The 23,635-nt window shown below is 52.4% G+C and overlaps 1 protein-coding gene across 1 annotated transcript; it reads left to right on the plus strand.

The window, feature by feature from the left end:
* The first annotated feature begins 12,041 nt into the window (after positions 1-12,041).
* MEX3A (mex-3 RNA binding family member A) lies at positions 12,042-22,477 on the plus strand. The gene is given in 3 exon segments (XM_033200531.1): positions 12,042-12,701; positions 12,704-12,940; positions 16,838-22,477. Coding segments are annotated over 3 exon segments (1,560 nt in total). The 5' UTR covers positions 12,042-12,487; the 3' UTR covers positions 17,947-22,477.
* The last annotated feature ends 1,158 nt before the right edge of the window (positions 22,478-23,635 follow it).

A 23,635-nucleotide genomic window follows, 5' to 3' on the forward strand; every position in this document is an offset into this window, starting at 1 on the left:
GCAACCTCCACCTCCCGGGTTCAAGCAGTTCTCCTGCCTCAGGTGAGGTTTCACCATGCTGGCCAGGATGGTCTCAATTCCTGACCTCGTGGTGATCTCATTTTTTAAAAAATGATCTCTTTGGGCTGGGTGCGGTGGCTCATGCCTATAATCCCAGCACTTTGGGAGGCTGAGGCAGGGGGATCACCTGAAGTCAAGAGTTTGAGACCAGCCTGGCCAACATGGTGAAACCCCGTCTCTACTAAAAAATTAGCTGGGCGTGGTGGCGGGCACCTGTAATCCTAGCTACTCGGGAGGCAGAGGCAGGAGAATCGCTTAAATCCAGGAGGCAGAGTTTGCAGTGAGCCGAGATCACACCATTGCACTCCAGCCTGGGTGACAGAGCAAGACTTTGTCTCAAAAAAATAAAAATAAAAAATAAGTATCTGGCCACTATGTGGAGAATGATTTGAAGGGGACAGGGGAGGCAAGAGTGGGGGCAGAGCAGGCAGAGGATATCAGAGGCAGGAGGTGAGGATGACTTGAATCAGGATGGTAGCAAAAGGTGAGAATGTTATGGACCTGGGAAACGTCTTGATCCACAGTTGAAAGGACTTGTTGATGGACTGGATGGGAGGAAGTTTGGGGAAAGGGAGGAATCATAGATGGCTCCAGATTTCTGGCTGGAGCAACCAGGTGGATGGTGATGTCATTTACCGGAAGCTGGAGAGGAGCCAGTTTGGACTGCTGTGGGCAGAGCCAACACTAAACATTCAGGGCTCCTAGTTCCCAAACCAGCAGCTGCTTTCCCTGGGGGCTGCTGGACAAAACCGTGGAGAGAATTCAGGACAGATGAAAGGGAGTGTGGGGAAGGAGTGGGGCAGAAGCAAAGGAAGCAGACTAAGAGTAACAACAGCTAACCAATGCTGGTATAAATTCTCACATGACCATCCTTTCTTTCATTTTTTAATTATTTTATTTTATTTTGAGACAAGGTCTCATTCTGTTCCCCAGTCTGGAATGCAGTAGTGTGATCTCAGCTCACTGCAACATCCACCTCCCGGGTTCAAGCAATTCTCCTGCTTCAGCCTCCTGATAGCTGGGATTACAGGTGCACGCCACCATACCCGGCTAATTTTTCGTATTTTTCGTAGAGACGAAGTTTCACCATGTTGGCTAGGCTGGTCTCAAACTCCCAACCTCAAGTGATCCACCTGTCTCGGCCTCCCAAAGTGCTTGGATTACAGACAGGAGCCACTGTGCCCAGCCTTTTTGTAAATTTTTGAATAGTGATGGGAATCTCGCTCCGTCACCCAGTCTGGAGTGCACTGGCACAATCACAGCTCACTGTAACCTTGAACTCAAGTGCTCCTCCCATCTCAGCCTCCTAAGTAGCTGAGACTACAAGAGCACCTCACCATACCTGGCTAATTAAAAAATATGTTTTTGGCTGGGCACTGTGGCTCACGCCTGTAATCCCAGCACTTTGGGAGGTCGAGGTGGGTAGATTACCTGAGGTCAGGAGTTCAACACCAGCCTGATCAACGTGGCAAAACACCATCTCTACTAAAAATACAAATATTTGCCAGGTGTGGTGATGTATACCCATAATCCCAGCTACTGGGGAGGCTGAGGCAGGAGAATGGCTTGAACCCAGGAGGCGAAGGTTGCAGTGAGCCAAAATCGTGCCACTGCACTCCAGCCTGGGCAACAAGAGCAAAACTCCATCTCAAAAAAAAAAAAAAAATTTTTTTTTTTTAGAGATGGGGTCTCGCCATGTTGTCCTGGCCAGATAGCATGACCGTCCTTTCTAAATTAGCCACCTCAAACCTTTCTGCCCCCATATCCTGGTTTATTTTTCTTTGCAGTGATGATCACTACCAGAAAGTACATTATCTACTTGACTACTGTCTGCCTCCCTCCCCCATAGAATATCAGCTCCGTGCAAGTAGGGACCTTGTCTATCTTGTTCTCTGGGGTATCCAGGGCCTAGAATAGTTTCTGACACACCATGTATTTGATAGATATTTATTGGATGAAAAGGTTTTTTTTGTTTTGTTTTGTTTTTGAGACGGAGTTTCACTCTTGTTGCCCAGGCTGGAGTGCAGTGGTGCAATCTCGGCTCACTGCAACCTCTGCCTCCTGGGTTCAAGAGATACTCCTGCCTCAGCCTCCCGAGTAGCTGGGATTACAGGCATGTGCCACCATGCCCAGCTAATTTTGTATTTTTCGTAGAGAAGGGGTTTCTCCATGTTGGTCAGGCTGGTCTCCAACTCCCCACCTCAGGTGATCTGCCCGCTTCGGCCTCCCAAAGTGCTGGGATTACAGGGATGAGCCACCACACCCGGCCATGGATGAAATGTTTTAAATCCTTACAAGGTAGATATTATTTCCCTTCAGACCCAGGTCAGTTGGACTCAAATGCCTGTTTCCTCCTCAGCCTGTCCCATGAACAGTGTCTCCCGGAAACTCAGACGGGCGCTGGACATGAAGCCAGGTTTAGGCAACTGGAGGGGTCTCCGGGTAACCTGGGGAGCTGCTCAGACCCATGGGGATTCCCAGATCTCAGCTACCTGGGTGTTCGTCCCGAGTCAGGAATAGACTGGTAGCATCATTGTCCCCCATGTGTTGGATGCCAGAAGCCAGGGGCAAGGAGAAGCTGGAGATGACACCTGAGGAGGCAAGCCCAGCATGGAGCCCTGGCTGAGCAGAGAAGCCACACTTGGGCCCTAATGAGGACGCTCAGGCTAGAGCCACTTCTAGGAATTGGCCTGCAGCGCCACCTGGTGGCCAATGTTCAAAGGCATGCTTCTTTGAACCCATCCCCTGATCCCTAAGATCCATGCAAGCCGGCCACCTGCTCAACCAGCAAGTCTCCCTGGGCACCTCCAGCACCAACTTCCAGACATCCCTCCAATTCTCTCCCTTCAAATGAACCTCACCCATCCTTCAGATCTACTTCATCCAGGAACCACTCTCTCCACCCTCTGTAGCCTCCAAGCACTCACTGAGTATCACTGTCTACCTCTGGGGTCCCAGGCTCTGGAGTCAGATTGCTCTGGTTTTGAACATTGAAGTCTACTTACCAGCTCTGTGATCTAGGAAAGTTACTTAACCTCTCGGAACCTCAGGTCCCTTCATGTGAAGCAGAGACACCAAGTTCATCTTCACAGAATTGTGAAGACAATTATATCAAGTCTGAAAAGGCCAGAACAGAGCCTGGCACCAAACATGCATTCAGGAAATGTCAAGTCCCTTCCCACCCCTCTCTCTGCCTTTCTCTTCCCTTTCCTGAAAAAGGAAGCATGACAGATCAGAAAGCAGAAGGGAGTCACAGGACTCGGGTTCTCTGGGCCTCAATCTCCTCTGTAAAATGGCGCATTAGATAATTGATGAACTATTCATTCACTCATTTCCCTACTCATTCATTCATTCAACTTCTAGTCCAGCTCTGACATTCTATACTATATGCCATCAATTCATCCGCGCCAGACTGCATCTTGCATTGCAGAATCCCGTTAGTACCTAGCACAGTGCCTGGCACAGGGAGTGCAATTAGAAAATCCTCAACAACCTAGGAAGGGCATGTTTACTGCCTCCCCCTTCCTGCCCCAAGAGAGCATCCAGCCCCTGGCTGGCACCAGGTGCCCCTCCCCCTCCCTCACCCCAGCTCGAAACCAGAGCTGGCGCCACTGAGTGTGGAATCTGGGGACCAACTGTCACAGCTCCAGTATCACCTGCCTCCTGGACGCCTGGGTCCAGCCCTGAGTCCCAGAGGGGCCTCATCAACCAGCTGTCCTAAGGGGCCCAGACTCCATCCCAGCCTCTCTGAGTTGCTCTCCCTGGGGAAATCAGACAGTGCAGGGGACCTGGCAGGGGGAGTGCCAGGGTAGTCCCAGGGGAGGAGCAGAGATGTTTGTCCAGCTCCAAACCTAGGATGAGCCTGCAAAGCCCTTGGAGATCAGATCCACAACAACAGAAGGACTCACAGTGACCTCTCTCCCCAATCTCTTAGCCCTCAGAGTCCCAAAGACCTTTTTTTCTTTCTTTCTTTTTGAGAGGGAGTTTGGCTCTTGCTGCCCAGGCTGGAGTGCAATGGAGGCCAAGGTGGGCGGATCACGAGGTCAGGAGTTTGAAACCAGCCTGACCAACATGGTGAAACCCCGTCTCTACTAAAAATACAAAAATTAGCTGGGTGTGGTGGCGTGCGCCTGTAATCCCAGGTACTCAGGAGGCTGAGGCAGGAGAATCGCTTGAAACCAGGAGTCAGAGGTTGCAGTGAGCCGAGATCACACCATTGCATTCCAGCCTGAGCAACAGAGTGAGACTCCATCTCAAAAATAAATAAATAAATAAATAAATAAGGGTTGGGCACGGTGGTACATGCCTGCAATCCCAGCACTTTGAGAGGCCGAGGTAGGCGGATCACTTGAGCTCAGGAGTTTGACACCAGCCTGGTCAACATGGCAAAACACCATCTCTACAAAAAATACAAAAATTAGCCAGGCAGGGTGCGCATGCCTGTAGACCAAACTACTCAGGAAACTGAAGTGGGAGGCTCGGTTGAACCTGGGAGTTCGAAGTTTCAGTGAGCCAAGATCATGCCGCAGTATTACCGCTTGGACGACAGAGAAAGACCCTGCCTCAAAATAAACAAACAAATCAATCAATAAATAAAATAAAATAGGCTGGGTGTGGTGGCTCACGCCTGTAATCTCAGCACTTTGGGAGGCTGAGGCAGGCGGATCATGAGATCAGGAGATCAAGACCATCCTGGCTAACACAGTAAAACCCCATCTCTACTAAAAATACAAAAAAAAGTAGCCAGTTGTGGTGGCACATGCCTGTAATCCCAGCTACTCGGGAGGCTGAGGCAGGAGAATTGCTTGAATCCGGGAGGCAGAGGTTCCAGTGAGCTAAGATTGTGCTACTGCACTCCAGCCTGGGCAACAGGGCGAGACTCCGTCTCAAAAAATATATAAAATAAAATAAGGGAGGCCGAGACGGGCGGATCACGAGGTCAGGAGATCGAGACCATCCTGGCTAACACGGTGAAACCCCGTTTCTACTAAAAAATATATATATAAAAAACTAGCTGGGCGAGGTGGCGGGCACCTGTAGTCCCAGCTACTCGGGAGGCTGAGGCAGGAGAATAGCGTAAACCCAGGAGGTGGAGCTTGCAGTAAGCTGAGATCCGGCCACTGCGCTCCAGCCTGGGCGATACAGCGAGACTCTGTCTCAAAAAAAATAAAAAAAAATAAAATAAAATAAATTAGATGAAGTCTCACTTTGTTGCCCAAGCTGGTCTCAAACTCCTGGGCTCAAGCCTCCCAAGGTGCTGGGGTTACAGGCATGAGCCACCATGCTCTACCCCAAAGACCATTTTGTCCTGACATTTAATCCTGTTTACCCATGTTCTCTGGGTCATGTAGGCCAGTTTCTGTGTCTTACTGAAGGTGGGGATCAAGTCTCACATTTCTTTTGTGTGGCCTACAGAATTTTATTCCATATTCTCATTGATTAAAATTAATTAATGCTAGTGAGGTTTGGACTGTTGATATAAAGTAAAAAAAAAAAAAAGAAAACAAAAAAATTAAATTAATGTGTTGAGTACATTCTATCAAAGGAGAGAAAACTGGCTGGACCCTTAGCAGGAAGGATGGTGGTTAGATAGCAACACAGACTTCCCACAAGAAAGGGTTATTAAGGAAAAAAAGGCGGAGACCGGGATGGTGGCTCACACCTGTAATCTCAGCACTTTGGGAGGCCGAGGCGGGTGGATCATGAGGTCAAGAGATACAGACCATCCTGGCCAACGTGGTGAAACCCTGTCTCTACTAAAAATACAAAAATTAGCTGGGCGTGGTGGTGCGTGCCTGTAGTCCCAGCTACTCAGGAGGCTGAGGCAGGAGAATCACTTGAACCCGGGAGGCGGAGGTTGCAGTAAGCTGAGATGGTGCCACTGCACTCTAGCCTGACGACTAAGCGAGACTCCATTTCAAAAAAAAAAAGAAAATAAAGAAAGAAAAGGAAGGAAAGAATGGCCAGACATGGTGGCTCATTCCTATAATCACAGCACTTTGGGAGGCCAAAGTGGGAGGATCACCTGAGGCCAGAAGTTCAAGACCAGACTGGGCAACACAGCAAGATCTGATCTCTACAAAAAATTTTAAAATTGGCTGGGTATAGCAGCATGTGCCCGTGGTTCAGCTATTGGAGAAGCTGAGGTGGAAAGATCGCTTTATCCTGGGAGATCAAGGCTTCAGTGAGCCATGATCAAGCCACTGCATTCCAGTCTGGGTGACAGAGCAAGACCTTGTCTCAAAAAAAAAAAAAAAAAAAAAGAGAAGAAAATAAAATAAAATGGGAGCCGGGCGCGGTGGCTCACTCCTGTAATTCCAGCACTTTGGGAGGCTGAGGCAGGTGGATCACAAGGTCAGGAGTTCAAGATCAGCCTGGCCAACATGGTGAAGCCCTATCTCTACTAAAAATACAAAAATTAGCCGGGCATGGTGGCGGGCGCCTGTAATCCCAGCTACTCAGGAGGCTGAGGCAGAGAACTGCTTGAACCTAGGAGGGAGAGGTTGCAGTGAGCCAAGATGGCGCCACCACACTCCAGCCTGGGCGACAGAGCGAGACTCCGTCCCCCAACAAAAAAAAAAAAAAAGAGAAAAGAAAATAGGAAAATTCTATTATGCATGGGAGAGGAGGTTCAGCTGACTAGGACAGATAGAGAAGGCCTCCCGATAAAAGCAGGAAGATGGGGGAGATGACCTCTCTAAGGGCCAGTCTGCTTGGTAAGGCAGCCTGGGTGGCAGCCTCCTGTGTCTCCCTCCCTCAGGGTTCTGAGAACAGGGCTAAGGAGGGGCAAGTGTTAGGTGTGCACCCCTATCCCTTGGTACTGAATGTTCAGACAGTGATAACAGGTGCTCAGAAGTGCTCAGAGGAAAGAAGGGATACAATTCCTGGCCGGGCATGGTGGCTCACGCCTATAATCCCAGCAGTTTGGGAGGCCAAAGTGGGGGCGGATCACCTGACGTTAGGAGTTCAAGACCAGCCTGGTCAAGATGGCGAAACCCCATCTCTACTAAAAGTACAAGAATTAGCCAGGTGTGGTGGTACATGCCTGTAATCCCAGTTACTCAGGAGGCTGAGGCAGGAGAATAGCTTGAACCCAGGAGGCGGAGGTTGCCGTGGGCCGAGATCACGCCACTGCACTCCAGCCTGGCAACAGAGCAAGACTCTGTCTCAAAAAAAAGAAGGGATACAACTCACAAGCACACAGTCTGGATCATCCACCCCACTCCTATCTCCCAACCTCCACAAGAACCCTGGACTCTCCACTGGGTCACCTTTCCTGCCCTGCAGCCTGGCTTGTGTGTGTGTATGTACTCAACAACTCAACAGGGTCCTTTGTTCCCCAGGCATGAGGCCAGAAGCCTGGCTTGTGCAAGAAAGACAGAAAAGAGAGAGAGAGAGAGAAAGAGAGAGAGAGACAGAGAGAGAGAGTCAGAGGTCACCTGCATTCCAGGGTTTAACAGGAATCATTTTTAGAATTATTTGCTATTTGTTTGGAATGATTTTATTTCAGCAAGTCTAGACCTAGAAGTGACTTCAAGTGACCTATGATGGGTCAGAATAAATCTCCTCCAGTGCCTGGCACATCCCAGGAGCTCAATAGGAAGTGGTTGGCTGAATGAATGAATGAATGAATGAACGAATGAAAATTCATGAAGAGCATAATCTGGCTAAAGTCAAACACAAGGGGAGAACAACCAGGGCCAGGAAACTAAAACTGATTGAACACTTAAGATAGCCAGGCACTGTGTTAGGACCTTGGCTTATTTAATTTTTTGAGACAGAGTCTCCCTCTGTCACCTAGGCTGGAGTGCAATGGCACAATCTTGACTGCAACCTCTGCTTCCTGGTTCAAGTGACTCTCATGCCTCAGCCTCCCAAGTAGCTGGGATTACAGGTGTGCACCACCACGCCCAGCTAATTTTTGTATTTTTAGTAGAGACAGGGTTTTGCCATGTTGCCCAGGCTGGTCTCAAACTCGTGGCCTCAAGTGATTCACCCACCTTGGCCTCCCAAAGTGTTAGGATTACAGGAATGAGCCATCACACCCTGCCAGACCTTGGCTTATTATTTCAATTTTAGAGATAAGGAAACTCAGGCTCAGCAATAAATGACTGCCCAAAGTGGCAGAATAAGCAGCATGTTTATCTCTGGAGACCTGCATTTTCCTCCTGACACCATAAAGTTGTAAAAATGCAGTTACGGCCGGGCGTGGTGGCTCATGCCTGTAATCCCAGCACTTTGGGAGGCCTAGGCGGGCAGATCACGAGGTCAGGAGATCGAGACCATCCTGGCAAACACGGTGAAACCCCGTCTCTACTAAAAATACAAAAAAATTAGCCTGGCGTGGTGGCGGGCACCTCTAGTCCCAGCTTCTAGGGAGACTGAGGCAGGAGAATGGCGTGAACCCGGGAAGCAGCGGAGCTTGCAGTGAGCGGAAATCGCGCCACTGCACTCCAGCCTGGGTGACAGAGCGAGACTCTGTCTCAAAAAAAAAAATGCAGTTACACTCAACGTACCCTATTGAGCTTCTGTTCTGGGCAGGGCTGCATGCTAGGTTCTGCACTGCTAGGGTTGGGGACCATGATGAAGATGAGAGACATAGTGCTGTTCTCCAAAGTCCCGAAGGGGACAAATATGCCACCACTACACCTTTCTGGTCATAAGGCAGAGAGTGAGGAGTGTTGTTTAAGTAAGACCTTCTGCTTTCATTGCCATAATTCTGGATTAGGCAGTCGGGGAAAAGGAGAGCCTGTAGACAGAAATCTAGCTTCTCAGTTGAGGGTGGGGGGTCTCCCGAACAAAGGAGGCCACCAGCCTCCGGGAGACAGCGAAGGACTCGTAAAAAACGCTCTGAGCATCCAGCTCCTCAGGGTGCCTACCCTGGGCCTCCCCTGCACCTGGGCACTCTCCCACATGATCTGCAGCACACACTCTCATATGTACACCATGTCACACACCTAACTGCATTCACACACATATCCTTCGCCCTCCAGGTGCCAGGCTCACATCTGCTGTGAAGGAAATTTGTCTGGAGTCCCAATGGAATCCTGAGGGTGGACATTAACTTACCCAGAGGACTGATTCATTCTTGTTGGTGGATCAGGGACGAAGCGGGTCCAGTAGAGACTCTGCCTCGCCCGCCCCACCTTTCAGTCAGCCCCTTCCCCATTCAGCAGCTGGCCCCCTCCCCACTCATACATATTTGTTTCTGCCCTTTGTTTTCCTCCCTGGCCAAATCCCCAAGGCTTCTTTGGTGATTAACCTCCTGCTTTAATTAGCTTAGTGGGGAGGAAAGCAGAGGCAGGGCAAGTTCAGGGTGGGAGTCTGGGGGGAATCTCATTTCAGTGGGGACAGGAAGGTTCAGCCCAGCTGGTGGCCCCACAAAAATGCCTAGCACACAATAAGTCCTATGCAACTGTTTGCTATTTCTATTAATGTGAAAGAGAGTCACCTGGTCCACAAAGCCAAAACTTTCTCCCAAAGAGACCCCATGGTCCCCAGTACCACAGTCTCTGCAATCCAGGTTCCTGGGACAGAAGGAGGGGACAAGAGGCAGAAACAGACCACTCTCCAGGACCCTGTCTCTCCAATTCTTCCTCTTTCATTCTTGCTTGGTGGCAGTAGCATCAAATCCCACAATAAGGTTTACTGTTGATCTTATGTTAAATCCCCAGTCCAGGGGGCAAACTTCCCCAACTCCAGGGCCCTCCCGGGTTCCTCAGTCAAGGTTCTCCTTCCCTGGATCTTCTGCCTAGCAAAGGAAAAAAAGCCCTGCAGTGTGCCAACTCCGCTCCCCCCCGCCCCCACAAACTCACCCCTTCTGAGATCCTCAGCTCAGGTTCCAGCACTCCCATTAGTGTGCAAACTCACTCTTTCCAAGAAACAGTTTAGGGAACTGGGCTAAACAGCTCAGCCCTCGGCCGGGCGCGGTGGCTCAAGCCTGTAATCCCAGCACTTTGGGAGGCCGAGACAGGTGGATCACGAGGTCAGGAGATCGAGACCATCCTGGCTAACACAGTGAAACCCCGTCTCTACTAAAAAATACAAAAAACTAGCCGGGCGAGGTGGCGGGCGCCTGTAATCCCAGCTACTTGGGAGGCTGAGGCAGGAGAATGGCGTGAACCTGGGAGGCGGAGTTTGCAGTGAGCTGAGATCCGGCCACTGCACTCCAGCCTGGGCCACAGAGCCAGACTCCGTCTCAAAAAAAAAAAAAAAAAAACAGCTCAGCCCTCAAGGCCCCACATTGCTAAGTCTGTGAAGTCAATTCATCTGTTCCCTTGCCTCTCAGCAGGACTTTACCTTACAAACTAGTTCAGATTTTTGTTTTTCAAGTCACTCCAGAGAAGGACACCTTACCACTGTGGCTCACCCACCCACTGTTATAAAACTCTTTATGGAAGTTCTTCTTAAAGTCTGACCTCGAGCCCTCAAGCTGCAGTGTCATCCCTTCTTCCCTTGGGAAAGATCCAGACACAAAAAGGGTGATATAAAATAAATGCAGAAGATATGGGGTAAAGGGAGAAGAAAAAATTGCATTACACTCCACCTTCCTGAAACTCTAAAAGTGCCTAATTCTCCAAGCCTTACAAACTTCATTCTCACCGAATTTCCGGAGTCAAACGGGAGTGAATGGTTGTGTGTGTGTGTGTGTAGGCGGGGAGGGGGGGGGCGCCGGAGTCTCACTGGAATGCAGTGGCAGGATCTAGGCTCACTGCAAACCTCCGCCTCCCGCGTTCAAGCAATTCTCTTGTCTCAGCCTCCTGAGTAGCTGGGATTACAGGCACCTGCCACCATGCTCGTCTAGTTTTTGTATTTTTAGTAGAGACGGGGTTTCACCTTATTGGTCAGGCTGGTCTCGAACTCCTGACCTCAGGTGATCCACCTGCCTCTGCCTCCCAAGGTGCTGGGATTACAGGCGTGAGCCACCGCGCCCGGCCCTGAATAGGTTTTCAATGGGAGAGGGGTGGAGGAAACACAGTGGAAATTACGATGAGTGCTAAAGAACAGATCACCCCAAGCTGTATTCACAGCCCAGGCCTGAAGGAAGTCTGGGTTCCCAGTCCATCCTGGTCTCTCCTCCCTCCTTCTGTCACACCCAAAGCTCAAGGCCCTCACCCCAAACGGTTAAGTCACCCCAGGCCTTTAAGACTTTTCCTGCCTCCCCACTCTCCGTCCGACTCCCACTTCTATTCCTCCACTCCCTCAACCTCCGCACCTCATCAGTCCACCGCCCTCCCGACCCCCTCCACCGAGCAGAAGGACGTGAACTAACTCACCTCCCAGTCGGTGCCTCTGAGATCTCCGAGACTGGGGGGGCGGGGGGCGGACGAGAGGAGATGGCTTGCTGCTTAGGGATGAGGGGACCCCATCCTTTGCCAGGGGGCTCCAGCCCCAGCCTGGCACCCCTTCCTGGCCCCCACAATGCGCAGAGCCCAGCTCTCTCCCCATCGCTGCTGCGGGCTTTGTCTTCTCGGCCGAGAACCTCTCCCCGCGGCCGGGCTCCGGGATCGACTCTGGGAGAGCGGAAGGGGGAAGCGGAGAGGGAGCGCGGCAGGGAGGGGGGAGAGGGGAGCGGGAAAGAAAGCCGCAGTGAGCGAGCGGGGACAGCTTCCCCCCCCTCATTTCCATAAAAAAGCGGGCCCCCAGGACCGGCCGGCGCGGGGAAGGAGCGGGTCCTGGGAGGGGGCGCGCGGCGTTAGACAGCTTCAAACCCGCTCCGTTTCCGCATACTACCCCTTCTCCCCGCACCCTCCCCTTACAAAATTAGGGACCTCGACTTCCATCCCACCCCTAGCCTGACCGGGAGCTGCGAGGAAAGACCGAAGGGCACTATCCTCGGGTCAAGGAATTTGTCCCCGCGCCCCCAAGGGCGGGAAACTACAACTCCCGGCATGCCCCGGGCGCCCCCGGCGCGCCCCCCTCCCGTCAGTTCCATGCTGCTCCATCCAGTTCATTTAAAACAAAAGAGTTTGAGCGCTGGAAGGGGCTGGGCTCTATTGGGGGCCACTGAGCGCCGCTCCCGGACTGGGGCTCGGTGCGGGAGCCTAACGGGGGCGCCTGGACGGCGGGGGCTAGAGACTCCCAGGTCCGAGGCGGGAGGGGTGGGGGCAGAGATCCTGCAGCCCCCCGCCCCCCGTCAACCCCGGAGAGGAGAGGAGATCTGCTTTCTTGGTTTTGCTTTTCTTTCCCCCCACCCCCACCCCGGGGGCTGGGGCGAGGGGAGTCGGGTTACAGGGTGTTTGGGGAGGGGGGCTTAGGGGGAGGGTCTATCTTTCTATCTCGCTTTCTTCCCCCCTCCCCAGTTCTTTGTTCCCCCTCCCCACACACCCCCTCCTCTCCTCTCCCCTCCCCTCCTCTCTCCTCTTTTCCCTTCCACCACCTCTCTCTCTCTCTCTCCCTCTCTCTCTCCCCCAGCTTTTGTTTCGCCATGCCTAGTCTAGTGGTATCTGGAATAATGGAAAGAAATGGGGGCTTTGGAGAACTAGGATGTTTCGGGGGAAGCGCTAAGGACCGAGGGCTGCTGGAAGACGAGCGCGCCCTTCAGCTGGCTCTCGATCAACTCTGCCTCCTGGGTTTGGGGGAGCCCCCCGCCCCCACGGCGGGCGAGGACGGGGGAGGTGGGGGGGGCGGCGCCCCCGCGCAGCGGCCGCCCCCCCGCAGCCGGCCCCGCCGCCGCCGCCCGCGGCGCCCCCGGCCGCCCCGACGGCGGCCCCCGCGGCGCAGACGCCCCAGCCCCCCACCGCCCCCAAAGGGGCGAGCGACGCCAAGCTCTGCGCTCTCTACAAAGAGGCCGAGCTGCGCCTGAAGGGCAGCAGCAACACCACGGAGTGTGTTCCCGTGCCCACCTCCGAGCACGTGGCCGAGATCGTGGGCAGGCAAGGTAAGCGGGGCGCCGGGACCACTGAGAGGGACTGTAGTGGGGTCACCCCGTCCCTAGCGCGGAAAGTTCATTTCTTCCCTTCTTGCCCGCCTCCGGCTCTGTCCCTTCCCCACAAAGAGAGACCCGCCCCCTACCCTGATTTCCAAGTGCCACAAAGTTCCCAGCTACCCCTAGTCGGGACGGTTCTCCAGATCTTTCCTCTCCCAGAGCTCTGCCCTTAGACAAAGAAATATCCTCGCACTGGAAGAGGGAAAGGGGAGGGGATCGGTCTCCCAATCCAGGGAGGCTGTCCGGAGGGGGTGTCCACTCCTAACCAGAAAAACTGACGGAATGTGCAAAGAGTTACTCAGAAGCCTGTACTCTGATATCTGCTCCTACGTTGGGGAGGGGGCACCCCTGGGACCCCCAGCCGCCTGGAGTTACAGACTTTGGGGGAGACCTGGCCCTCGAAGCCAGACTGAGTATCTGTCTCTTTGTTGGGCTGAGTGTAGGAATGGAAGGGGGTGTGGCCCAAGGGAGGGTCCCAGCCTGGGGAAGAGGCGTTGAGGGGGGCTGCTGAGAGGAGGGGGTCCTGTGGTCACCCACACACCAAAGTTGGACTGTCTCTGGGGTTTTGGAAGGGGTGTCTCCAAGGAAGTGCTACGTCCTGGCTTGGACCTCTCCTCTTCCCTCTCTGGCTTTTGTTCTGGGCTGGCCACGGCCTTGGGCCAGAGGCCTAGAGAGGGGTCTCTGGTAGTGAAAGAGTAGGACAGGGCAGAAGGGGGAATGCTGGAGGGTAAGAAACCTTCACCTGGAAATTTGGTGGAGGGCGTGTGTCTGGGTCTGTTGGGAGGGGGTGCAGAATTAATCCAGCGTAGTATGTCTGGTACCACACCCTCTGCTGCTCCAGCATCCCTGGGTGGGTGGGTGGGTGGGGGTGTTGGTGAAGGTCCAAATTGAGCAGACGGGATCTTGGGGACCCTTCCCTCTCCTGGCTTCTCCAAGGAGAGTGGGGGGGGCGGGATTTGGAAATTGCAAAGAGGCTGGGCTGGGGAGGTGTGGGGTGGGGGAGGAGTGGGGGAGGAGCTGTCCCACAGTGGGGAACAATAGAGGAGCTGCATTCCGGCTGGGAGTGCGGGAGGAGGCCGGCTTCTGGCGGAGGAAAAGGAGAGGCGGGCCAGGGGGGCCCCTACTCCACATCCCACCTCATCCACTGGGAGTGCTGGGGGTTAGGGGGATTTCACCGAGAGATCCAGAATGGAGGAGGGGAAGATGCCACTCCCCTACACAGCCCTCATTCCCCTGGGGCACTCCATCTCTTGAGATTTCTGATTTAGAAAGTTGGATTTCCTCTTGTCAGAAACTGGGGATCCAAGCCCTGGAATTGGGTGGGGACTGACATTGCTACCTTTTCTTGGGTGTGGGGGTGGTCTTGGGAGGTCCCGGAATTTAATGGAGTCATTCTTTCCTCTTCTGCCTCCGCATCAGATGGGCTTGTCCCTCATAAAAGTAAGGGGATTTTTTATTCACAAAAGATAAGCCTACCCCTCAGTCAAGTATATGGAAGTCCTCCCTCTTGTCTAACCTCCCTCTTCCTGCTGCAGTGTTAGTACTCCTCTGTTTGACCTCTAGGAAGGTGAAGCCCAGTAGGTCTTCCCTTCAAGAGATGCTTCTTCGAGGTTGCAGAACCCAGGAAGAGACCCACCACCAGTTTTGCACCTCCAGGCCTCTAGCATTTCTTCTTACTGGGATGTCTTGGCCTGTCCTCCTCACCCCAACCCCAACTGCTAAAGATACTTAGCTCTCATTTAAGTTTTTGGACCCAAAACTTAGAGCCAGAACCCAGGTGCCCATCAAACGATTATGTGAGCAGAAATGGTAGGAGAGCGGAGTTCACTGTTTTGCGACCCTCCATACCTCGAAAATAGAACAATCCTTTACTGACATTAAAGCAGCAAGGATGTGGGCTGGACAACAGGTAGGACTTCTTAACTGCCAAGAGGTCTGAAGACAAGAGAGAACAAGCAAATTCTCCTTAAGGTCTTTTAAAAGTGAGGGGAGGGGGCAGAGTGTGGTAGCTCACACCTGTAATCCCAGCACTTTAGAGGCCGAGGCGGGTGGATCACCTGAGGTCAGGAGTTCAAGACCAGCCTGGCCAACATGGTGAAACCCCCATGTCTACTAAAAATACAAAAAATTATCCGGGTGTGGTGGCAGGTGCCTGTAATCCCAGCTACTCAGGAGGCTGAGGCAGGAGAATCGCTTGAACCCAGGAGGCGGAGGTTGCAGTGAGCCAAGATCATGTCACTGCACTCCAGCTTGTGTGACAGAGCAAGACTCTGTCTCAAAAAAAAAAAAAAAGTGAGGGGAGGGGCCCCAACCTACTCTCTCTCCCCCACCCCCCAATCTGCCAGCATTGAAGCAGCAGCCATCTGGAGTGGAGGAAGGAGGAAAAAATGAGCTCACCTCAGGTCTCAGGTTGGAGGGTTGGGGCAGAGGCAGAAAAGTAGGACCACTTGGTTTCGGTTGCAGAGAAAAAGGTAATAGTGAATTGTGCTCAGAGAAGGGTGTGAGTGAGTCTCTATGTGAATGGGGTTGAAAGTCGTGGGTGTGGGTGTGTATAGGAATGTGCTGTTTGTGTGCTGGGGAGGATGGGGATGGACAGTGGGATGTATGAAAGGCTGAAACACAGGGACTTGATGTGTGTATGAAAGAGGTGTATAAAAGTATACATTAGATTGGCCCCATAAATATTATTTAGATAAAGGCACATCTCTTAGGTACATGTGTACGAACTCACACACGTGACGTGTGCTTCCCAAAAGGGCATGAGTCTTGGAAGCTCTGTGTGAAGCTAGGAGCAGGAAAGAGGAAGGTAGGTAAGGAGGAGAGGGACTTGTTCAGACCCCAGGTCAGCAGCTTTTAGAAACAGTAGCCCTTACTTTTCTCTCTAGCCTTCTCCCTCTTTGTCTCTCTTTGTCTCATTTTTCTTCTTTCTCTTCCTGCCTTTCCCTAACCTCCCAGCTTTAACTCACTCCTACTTCAAAGCAGGAGTGTGGATCCACAATACCTCTCCCTCACCCTACTCAGCCCCAGCCCAGCTCAGTTCTCTTGCCCCCAGGGTACAGGGGGACAAGAGTGACACGGGGTTGGGCACTGTTCCCTCACACAGAAGTTTCTTTATTTCCATACTCCTCCTTTCCTCCTTGAAATTATGATTCTCAGACCCTTCCCAGTCCCCCACACCCTACTCGCTGCTGCAAACTCACTATGAATTTGAGGCCCACTGAGAGAAACTACTGAGTGGAAGGCATGTGAGGCAGTCATAGAGCAGATAGACTTCAGTGGTCCCTGGGTAGTTTGGAGGACACTTTTAATGATCAAGGGTCACATGAGTAGATTGTGAGGTTACTGAGCACATTGGGGTTCTGTGGAAACATCAGGGTCAGTGACAGATGTGGGGTGTGATTAAGTGATTTGGAAGTTTGTGAGTAGCCAGGCATCAGTAGAGAAATTGAAGGAAGAGCAAATGTTGGGGGAAAGGAATGTAGTTTATGAATGGATTTTGAGTTACCACCTTGTCTGGGAGGGTCAGTGATTATTTGGGGGTTTTGAGGAGTGAATGAATTTGGAGGGCCCTGAATGGAACTCAGGGAAAGTTAGTACATTTTGAAATCTGTGGCTGATAGAGACATTAGGTACATCTGAGATCTGATAAATGGGTTCTTCAAGTCAGGGTGGTCTGTGTTCTTCAAGTGTGTGGAATGGTTCTTCAAGTCAGCAGTGGGCATTTCAAAGGGTAGACTGAAGGGTTCCTGGGAGGCTAGGTATTTGGGTGAGGATCAGGAATTTATTGGTCCCAGCACAAACCTTGCTGTGTGCAATTCTTTGTCTCTCTCCTTCCCCGCCCTATCCCAGGCTGCAAGATTAAGGCCTTGAGGGCCAAGACCAACACCTACATCAAGACTCCGGTGAGAGGCGAGGAGCCAGTGTTCATGGTGACAGGGCGGCGGGAGGACGTGGCCACCGCCCGGCGGGAAATCATCTCAGCAGCGGAGCACTTCTCCATGATCCGTGCCTCCCGCAACAAGTCAGGCGCCGCCTTTGGCGTAGCTCCTGCTCTGCCTGGCCAGGTGACCATCCGTGTGCGGGTGCCCTACCGCGTGGTGGGGCTGGTGGTGGGCCCCAAAGGGGCAACCATCAAGCGCATCCAGCAGCAAACCAACACATACATTATCACACCAAGCCGTGACCGCGACCCCGTGTTCGAGATCACGGGTGCCCCAGGCAACGTGGAGCGTGCGCGCGAGGAGATCGAGACGCACATCGCGGTGCGCACTGGCAAGATCCTTGAGTACAACAATGAAAACGACTTCCTGGCGGGGAGCCCCGACGCTGCACTCGATAGCCGCTACTCCGACGCTTGGCGGGTGCACCCGCCCGGCTGCAAGCCCCTCTCCACCTTCCGGCAGAACAGCCTGGGCTGCATTGGCGAGTGCGGAGTGGACTCTGGCTTTGAGGCCCCACGCCTGGGTGAGCAGGGCGGGGACTTTGGCTACGGCGGGTACCTCTTTCCAGGCTATGGCGTGGGCAAGCAGGATGTGTACTACGGCGTGGCGGAGACTAGCCCCCCGCTGTGGGCGGGCCAGGAGAACGCCACGCCCACCTCCGTGCTCTTCTCCTCTGCCTCCTCCTCCTCCTCCTCTTCCGCCAAGGCCCGCGCTGGGCCCCCGGGCGCACACCGCTCCCCTGCGACTTCCGCGGGACCAGAGCTGGCCGGACTCCCTAGGCGGCCCCCTGGAGAGCCGCTCCAGGGCTTCTCTAAACTTGGTGGAGGCGGCCTGCGGAGCCCCAGCGGCGGGCGGGATTGCATGGTCTGCTTTGAGAGCGAAGTGACTGCCGCCCTTGTGCCCTGCGGACACAACCTGTTCTGCATGGAGTGTGCAGTACGCATCTGCGAGAGGACGGACCCAGAGTGTCCCGTCTGCCACATCACAGCCACGCAAGCCATCCGAATATTCTCCTAAGTCCCGTGCCCCTTGCCTCCGGGGCCCACTCCACGGGGCCCACCCTGGACCTGTTTTCCACTAAGGCCTTTTGGAAAGCGGTGATTTGAGGGGCAAGGTGCTTAGAGATACTCGCTCGCTGGGGAAGGGGGGAGGGAGGCAGTGGTGGCTGGAGGGTGGGCCACTTTCAGAGCCTCTGGTCACCCTGTCCTGGAAAGATTGGGAGGGGGCCAGACTGAAAATTTTACTAGAGTTACAACTCTGATACCTCAACACACCCTTAAATCTGGAAGCAGCTAAGAGAAACTTTTGTTTTGCCAGAGAAGAGGTGGCCGCCAAGGCATTCTGACGCCCTCTGCCCACCTCCCCCGCTGTGTGTCACTCCACCCCTTCTTGCGAGGAGGGGGTGGAGAAAAGGGAGAGGGAGAATTACCACCTGTATCTAGAGGTGCTCTTTCCAATCCCTAAGCCCTCTGGTCCTGACCTCCGACCTCCTAGCATGACCCTTTACCCCCCACCCCACCCCCATATCCTGTTTGTGAAACTGTCATCAGTTTCCAGCGGTGTAAGGGACTTGGAGCCCTATCAGAAGTTGCGTAGATCTTCTAGGGGTTGGGGGAGAGAAGCATGTCAATCGCTTCTATGGCTGAAAGGCTCAGAAGCCATCTGTCCCCCTAAAGCTGGGCTAGAGGAATCTGGAGAGGAGTGCTCCTGTCTGCCCCCACCCCTCCCCCCTTCACTCTCTTCCCTTCCTTTGGGATCTCCCCTTTCCTCAACTCTTTCCTTTCCCTCCAGCTCTTTGCTTTGCTTTCTTTTGGTGGCTGTCACTCCCAGCTCTGTTCCTTGTCTTTGTCTTTCTTCCCTTCCCCTTGCCCCGCCCCTTCCAGCCCAGCTTTGGGGACACCATCCTCCTGGGGAGAAGTAGGGGGAGGAATATTTGATTGGTCCCTCCATTCCTCTTCAGGCATCTAGAGGCCCTCTCCCCAACTCCTCCAAAGAAACATCTCAAATTCTTTATGGAATGTATCCCCATTCTCAGTGAAAATGTGAGGAGGGGACTAATACTGGGGTAAAGGGTCAAACCCCTACCTTCATCACCTATGGGCATTATATTTAGGGAGTAGTTCTTGGACTGGGTATTCTGGTTGTGGAATTGGGGGCGCCAGAGTAGTGTGTCTGCTATTTAAAGGAGCAGGAAAGGGCATGAGGCAGGAGGAGAGACTGGTGGAGGAAAGAGCTGCTCTTCCCATGCAGTGCCCAACTCCCTGCACCCCTCTCAACCTGACCTGAACCTTTATTGAATCCTTATTAGCTTGAATCCTTATTAGCTTGAATCCTCCATGCAAATCATGGAGTCTGTGTCCCACCCGATGTGGTTGAGGAGAAGCCAGGTCTTCAGAGAGGGGTCAGCCTGGGGCAAAGCAGGATTGGGGGGCAGCAGGGCCTATTCTGAGAATCACATATTGTTACAGGCCTTGCACCCCCTTTGCTGCTTCCCTCCTGCTCATTTGGGGCTGCCACCAGCTCTCCACCCTTCTGGTTCCGCTGGCCGGGCCAAGAGAGGATGGAGGGATGGGAGTCCCAGGAGATCCTTGTAAATAATGGGGTGGGACTGTTCTGAGTGATCGTCTGAGCACTTAAAGCTCCAGTGTCCCATTCTTCCTGGATGGAGCAGGTGGAGGTGCAGAGGGGATTTCCTCCTCTCCTTCCTCCTGTCGAGAATTAACACCTCTCCACAGCCTTCCCCTCCAGAACACCAGCCAGGGAGGGGAGGGGAAGGAGGTCACAGCCAAGAAAACTGCCCTGTGACGACTTCCCTCCTTCCCACCTATGTGAGCCATCCTGAGATGTCTGTACAATAGAAACCAAACCAAATGGGCACCCTCGGTTGCCGGGGGCAGGTGGGGAGGGGGGTGGGAAGAAGGGATGTCTGTCTGTCGATCCCCCTCCCCCTCTCCACTCTTTACCCACAAAGGCAGAAGACTGTTACACTAGGGGGCTCAGCAAATTCAATCCCACCCTTACCAACTGAGCCAAACCTAGAAACAAACACGAAACACGCGTAGTGAGACAAAATAGAGGAGAGAAAGAGAGCATGAGAGGGAGCGAGACAGGCGACCAACACAGAGGAGAGAAAACAAAAATAGCAAAAAAAAAAAAAAAAAAGCAGTTCTTTATAATTTAATATTCTATTTTAATAAAGGCGTTTATTACCATATAAATGTAGCAAAGAACCTGGGCTAATATGAAAAAAAAAGACTTTTTATTAGGTAATTTATTATATGAAAAGGATATTTTATTTTATGATAAAGTGATCCTTAAAAAAATAAAAAAACTTTAGAAGGTTTAGAATATATGTAGGGAGAGAAGAAGAAAAAATACATTTGTATTCAGAGTTAAATCTTAAAAAAAAAAAAGTGTTTTTAATATATGTTTGGGTTTACGTTGCTTTTTTCCCCCACTTTTTTTTGGGGAGGAATGTCATTTGCTTTTCTTGGGGGAGCATCCCGGGATGAATGGTGGAGAGAGGAGCTCGGGGAACCCGGTCCCTCCTGGGGCCCTTCCAGTAGATTGGATTTCACTCCATGAACTCCTCCTCCCCTCTCCCCCTCCCCCTCAGGGGAGCCGGCAGAGCCAAACAAAGAAAGGGATTAACAAGAAAGGAAGAAGCTGTAGGACTAAGGACTGAGGATCCTGGGGTGTCCCCCACCACTTTCCCCTGCCCTGTTCCAGGGCAAGTGAGGAGGGGAAATCCAGAATTGAGGCCTAGCAGGCCTATAGGAACCCTCAGAGATGTGTGAGATTTAAGAGATCTAGATTTTTTTTTTTTTAACCAAAAACGAGAAAGAGAAGAAAAAGAGAAACCGAGGGGTTTAAAAGAAAAGAATACTACAAAATAATAATTATTAATAATAATAATTCAAATTTATTTCATATAATCCTAGAGAGAGAAAGAAACAATTACTAGTTACTTAGTAGACAATATTCAGATAGCTTAAAGTTTAGTAGCATTGAGGGCCCCTGGGTCCAGTAGAATGTATACAAGTCGTAAGGAAAAGATAAATAGAGGAGGGAAGTGGCTGAGTCCACCCTGAGTTACCCCATCTTCAGATATCAGGGTTGGAGCAGGTTGCTAGCTGAAGATTGGGAGCTTCCAGTCTGCTGGGGTTGATTCTGAGAATCCTTGGATTTTTAAATTGTAGGACAAAGAAATGAGGGGTTCGTTTCCCAGGGTCTTGGAAAGGATGCACACTGATCATCTCAATAAGACAGGGGCTGGGCTGAGGGCAGCAGAGGAGGCCAAGCACATTCACCTGCACCCCTAGTACCTGGGCAGCCCATACTCCAATGTGGTATGTCCTCCCCTGGGGCTCCCAGCTCAAACCCTCCCATGCCTGCTTCCCCCAGGCCTAACTGAGGAAGTCCTTCTTGAAGTGTGACCTCGGTCCACTTCTCTACAGATTGATTTAAGAGCCTGGGAAGTCATTCCACAAACAGACACACATGCACACACGCTTCTCACCTTCAGAGCTTCAAGAACACTGAGGGGATCAGTCCCCTACCCCTGTTCCCATCCACTTAGCTTTGACCTCCATGGCAGCAGTGGCGGTAACAATCTCAATAATTGTTCTTTAAAGCTGACTGGTTCTTCACCTACTTGCAAAGTGCTTTCTTGTCTCATAAAAGTTAGATTCCAAGAAGGACTTCCCACGGAGTGGAGTGGAGACACTGTCCTTGAAGGCCTGGGAGAAAGGCATCCCCATGGGCACAGAGGCAAGGGAAAGGCACGGGGACTTTGGGTGACTCCAACCCTAACCCTCTGCTCCAGTTCACCTCCATCTGTAAGTGTTCAGGTAGTGGTCATCCACTGTGCCCTGGCCTGGGAACACACTGCCCTCCCCACACAAAACTGGGGGGCTTGGCTTCTGCTTGTGAGAAATCAACATTTTTAAAGCACTTGCCTTCTACCAACCCCAGCTTGCAATCACTGGGCCTTCCCCTCCTATCCAAGGGGGTGGAGAGGCCCCTTGGCTCTCCTTTAGGCAGGAGGAGCCTGCTTCATTCATTACACCAATGACTCTGCCATGTCCCTCCCTGGCCCTAGACCCCAAACACATCTCCCTCTCCCCAATTTACTCTTCTTGCCCCACCTAGGGACAGATTCCCCCTGCTCTTTTTGTCCTAGAAACCCCGCTAGTTTGGGATGGTAGCGTCTGGGGTGGGGAGGGCTTCCCCTTCCCCACTCGAGGGTGCGGGTGGGGAAGGGGGGGGTGGGTGGAGACAGCCCTGGGGCAGGGAGGATGGTCTCTCCACTGTAGAAAGTAGAGTAGGATTGTGGTCAGACTTAATTTGAGGCATCTAGTGAAGACACATACAAATCCACCAAGGAAAAAGATTTCAAAAGCAAAATAAAAGCGGGAAATAAAACAGACCCAAGAATAGTCAAGTCAAAGTGATGTTGCACAAAATGCAGAGAAACCAAGAAGGGGGAGGGTTAATGTATTAAATGTGCTATTAAGAACTTAATTTTATTAAAAGTACTATTACTTAAGGCTCTGTCTTTGTTCTCAGCATATGAGTCTGTGCCATCTTGGGGTGAGTGGGAGGATCTGGGTGGGGATTGCAGCTTGGGGTTTCCTCTAGTGTGGCTTTGGGCTCCCTACACACCTGTGAGTAGTGGATGTCTCCAGAGTTCCTTGCCACCCTTAAGTTCCCCCTCTTAGCTCTCCATAGCTCTGCTTGAGTCTTCAAGCTCTTAATCCCCTGCCTTTTCTCTCCATTTACTCCCTTCTCTTCTTTGGAGGTGCAGTCAGGCCTTGTTCCACCCTGACCTGAAGAACAGGGGAAGGTGACTGGGTGCAGTGGCTCATGCCTGTAATCCCAGAACTCTGGGAGGCCGAGGTGGATGGATCACTTAAGGCCAGGAGTTCAGGACCAGCCTGAGCAACATAGCAAGACCCTGTCTCTACCAAAAACACAAAAAATTAGCTGGGCATGGTAACGCGTGCCTATAATCCCAGCTACTCGGAGGCTGAGGCAGGAGAATCACTTGAATCCAGGAGGCGGAAGTTGCAGTGAGCTGAGATCACGCCACTGCACTCCAGCCTGGGCAACAGAGTGAGACTCCGTCAAAAAAAAAAAAAAGGAACAGGGGAAGGTGAGGCGGAGACATAGATGCTACCTGGACAGCCATCTCCTAGGCTCTATGGAAAGGGGGCAGAGAGCCAAGAGATAGGGACCCTCCCCATTTACCCCACCAGATTCAATCCATCCCTCTTCTTTGGGATCAGGAAGAAGACTGGATGGGCCCGGCTCGGTGGCTCAAGCTTGTAATCCCAGCACTTTAGGAGGCCAAGGCAGGCGGATCACCTGGGATCAGGAGTTTGAGAGCAGCCTGGCCAACATGGCGAAACCCCGTCTCTACTAAAAATACAAAAATTAGCCAAGTGTGGTGGTGGGCGCCTGTAATTCCAGATACTCGGGAGGTTGAGGCAGGGAGAACTGCTTGAACCCGAGAGGTGGAGGTTTCAGTGAGCCGAGATTGCACCACTGCACCCCAGCCTGGGCGACAGAGTGAGACTCCCTCTCAAAAAAAAAAAAAAAAGTCTAGATGGAGGACTTGGACCTTCCACCTCTCAGGCTTAAAAACCCCTTCCCCAGTACACACCTATAGGACAGGCCCTGACCCCCTCTTCTCCCTTGTATCTCC

This window comes from Trachypithecus francoisi, unplaced genomic scaffold (assembly GCF_009764315.1).
Source record: "Trachypithecus francoisi isolate TF-2019V2 unplaced genomic scaffold, Tfra_2.0 Lachesis_group5, whole genome shotgun sequence".
NCBI lineage: Eukaryota > Metazoa > Chordata > Mammalia > Primates > Cercopithecidae > Trachypithecus > Trachypithecus francoisi.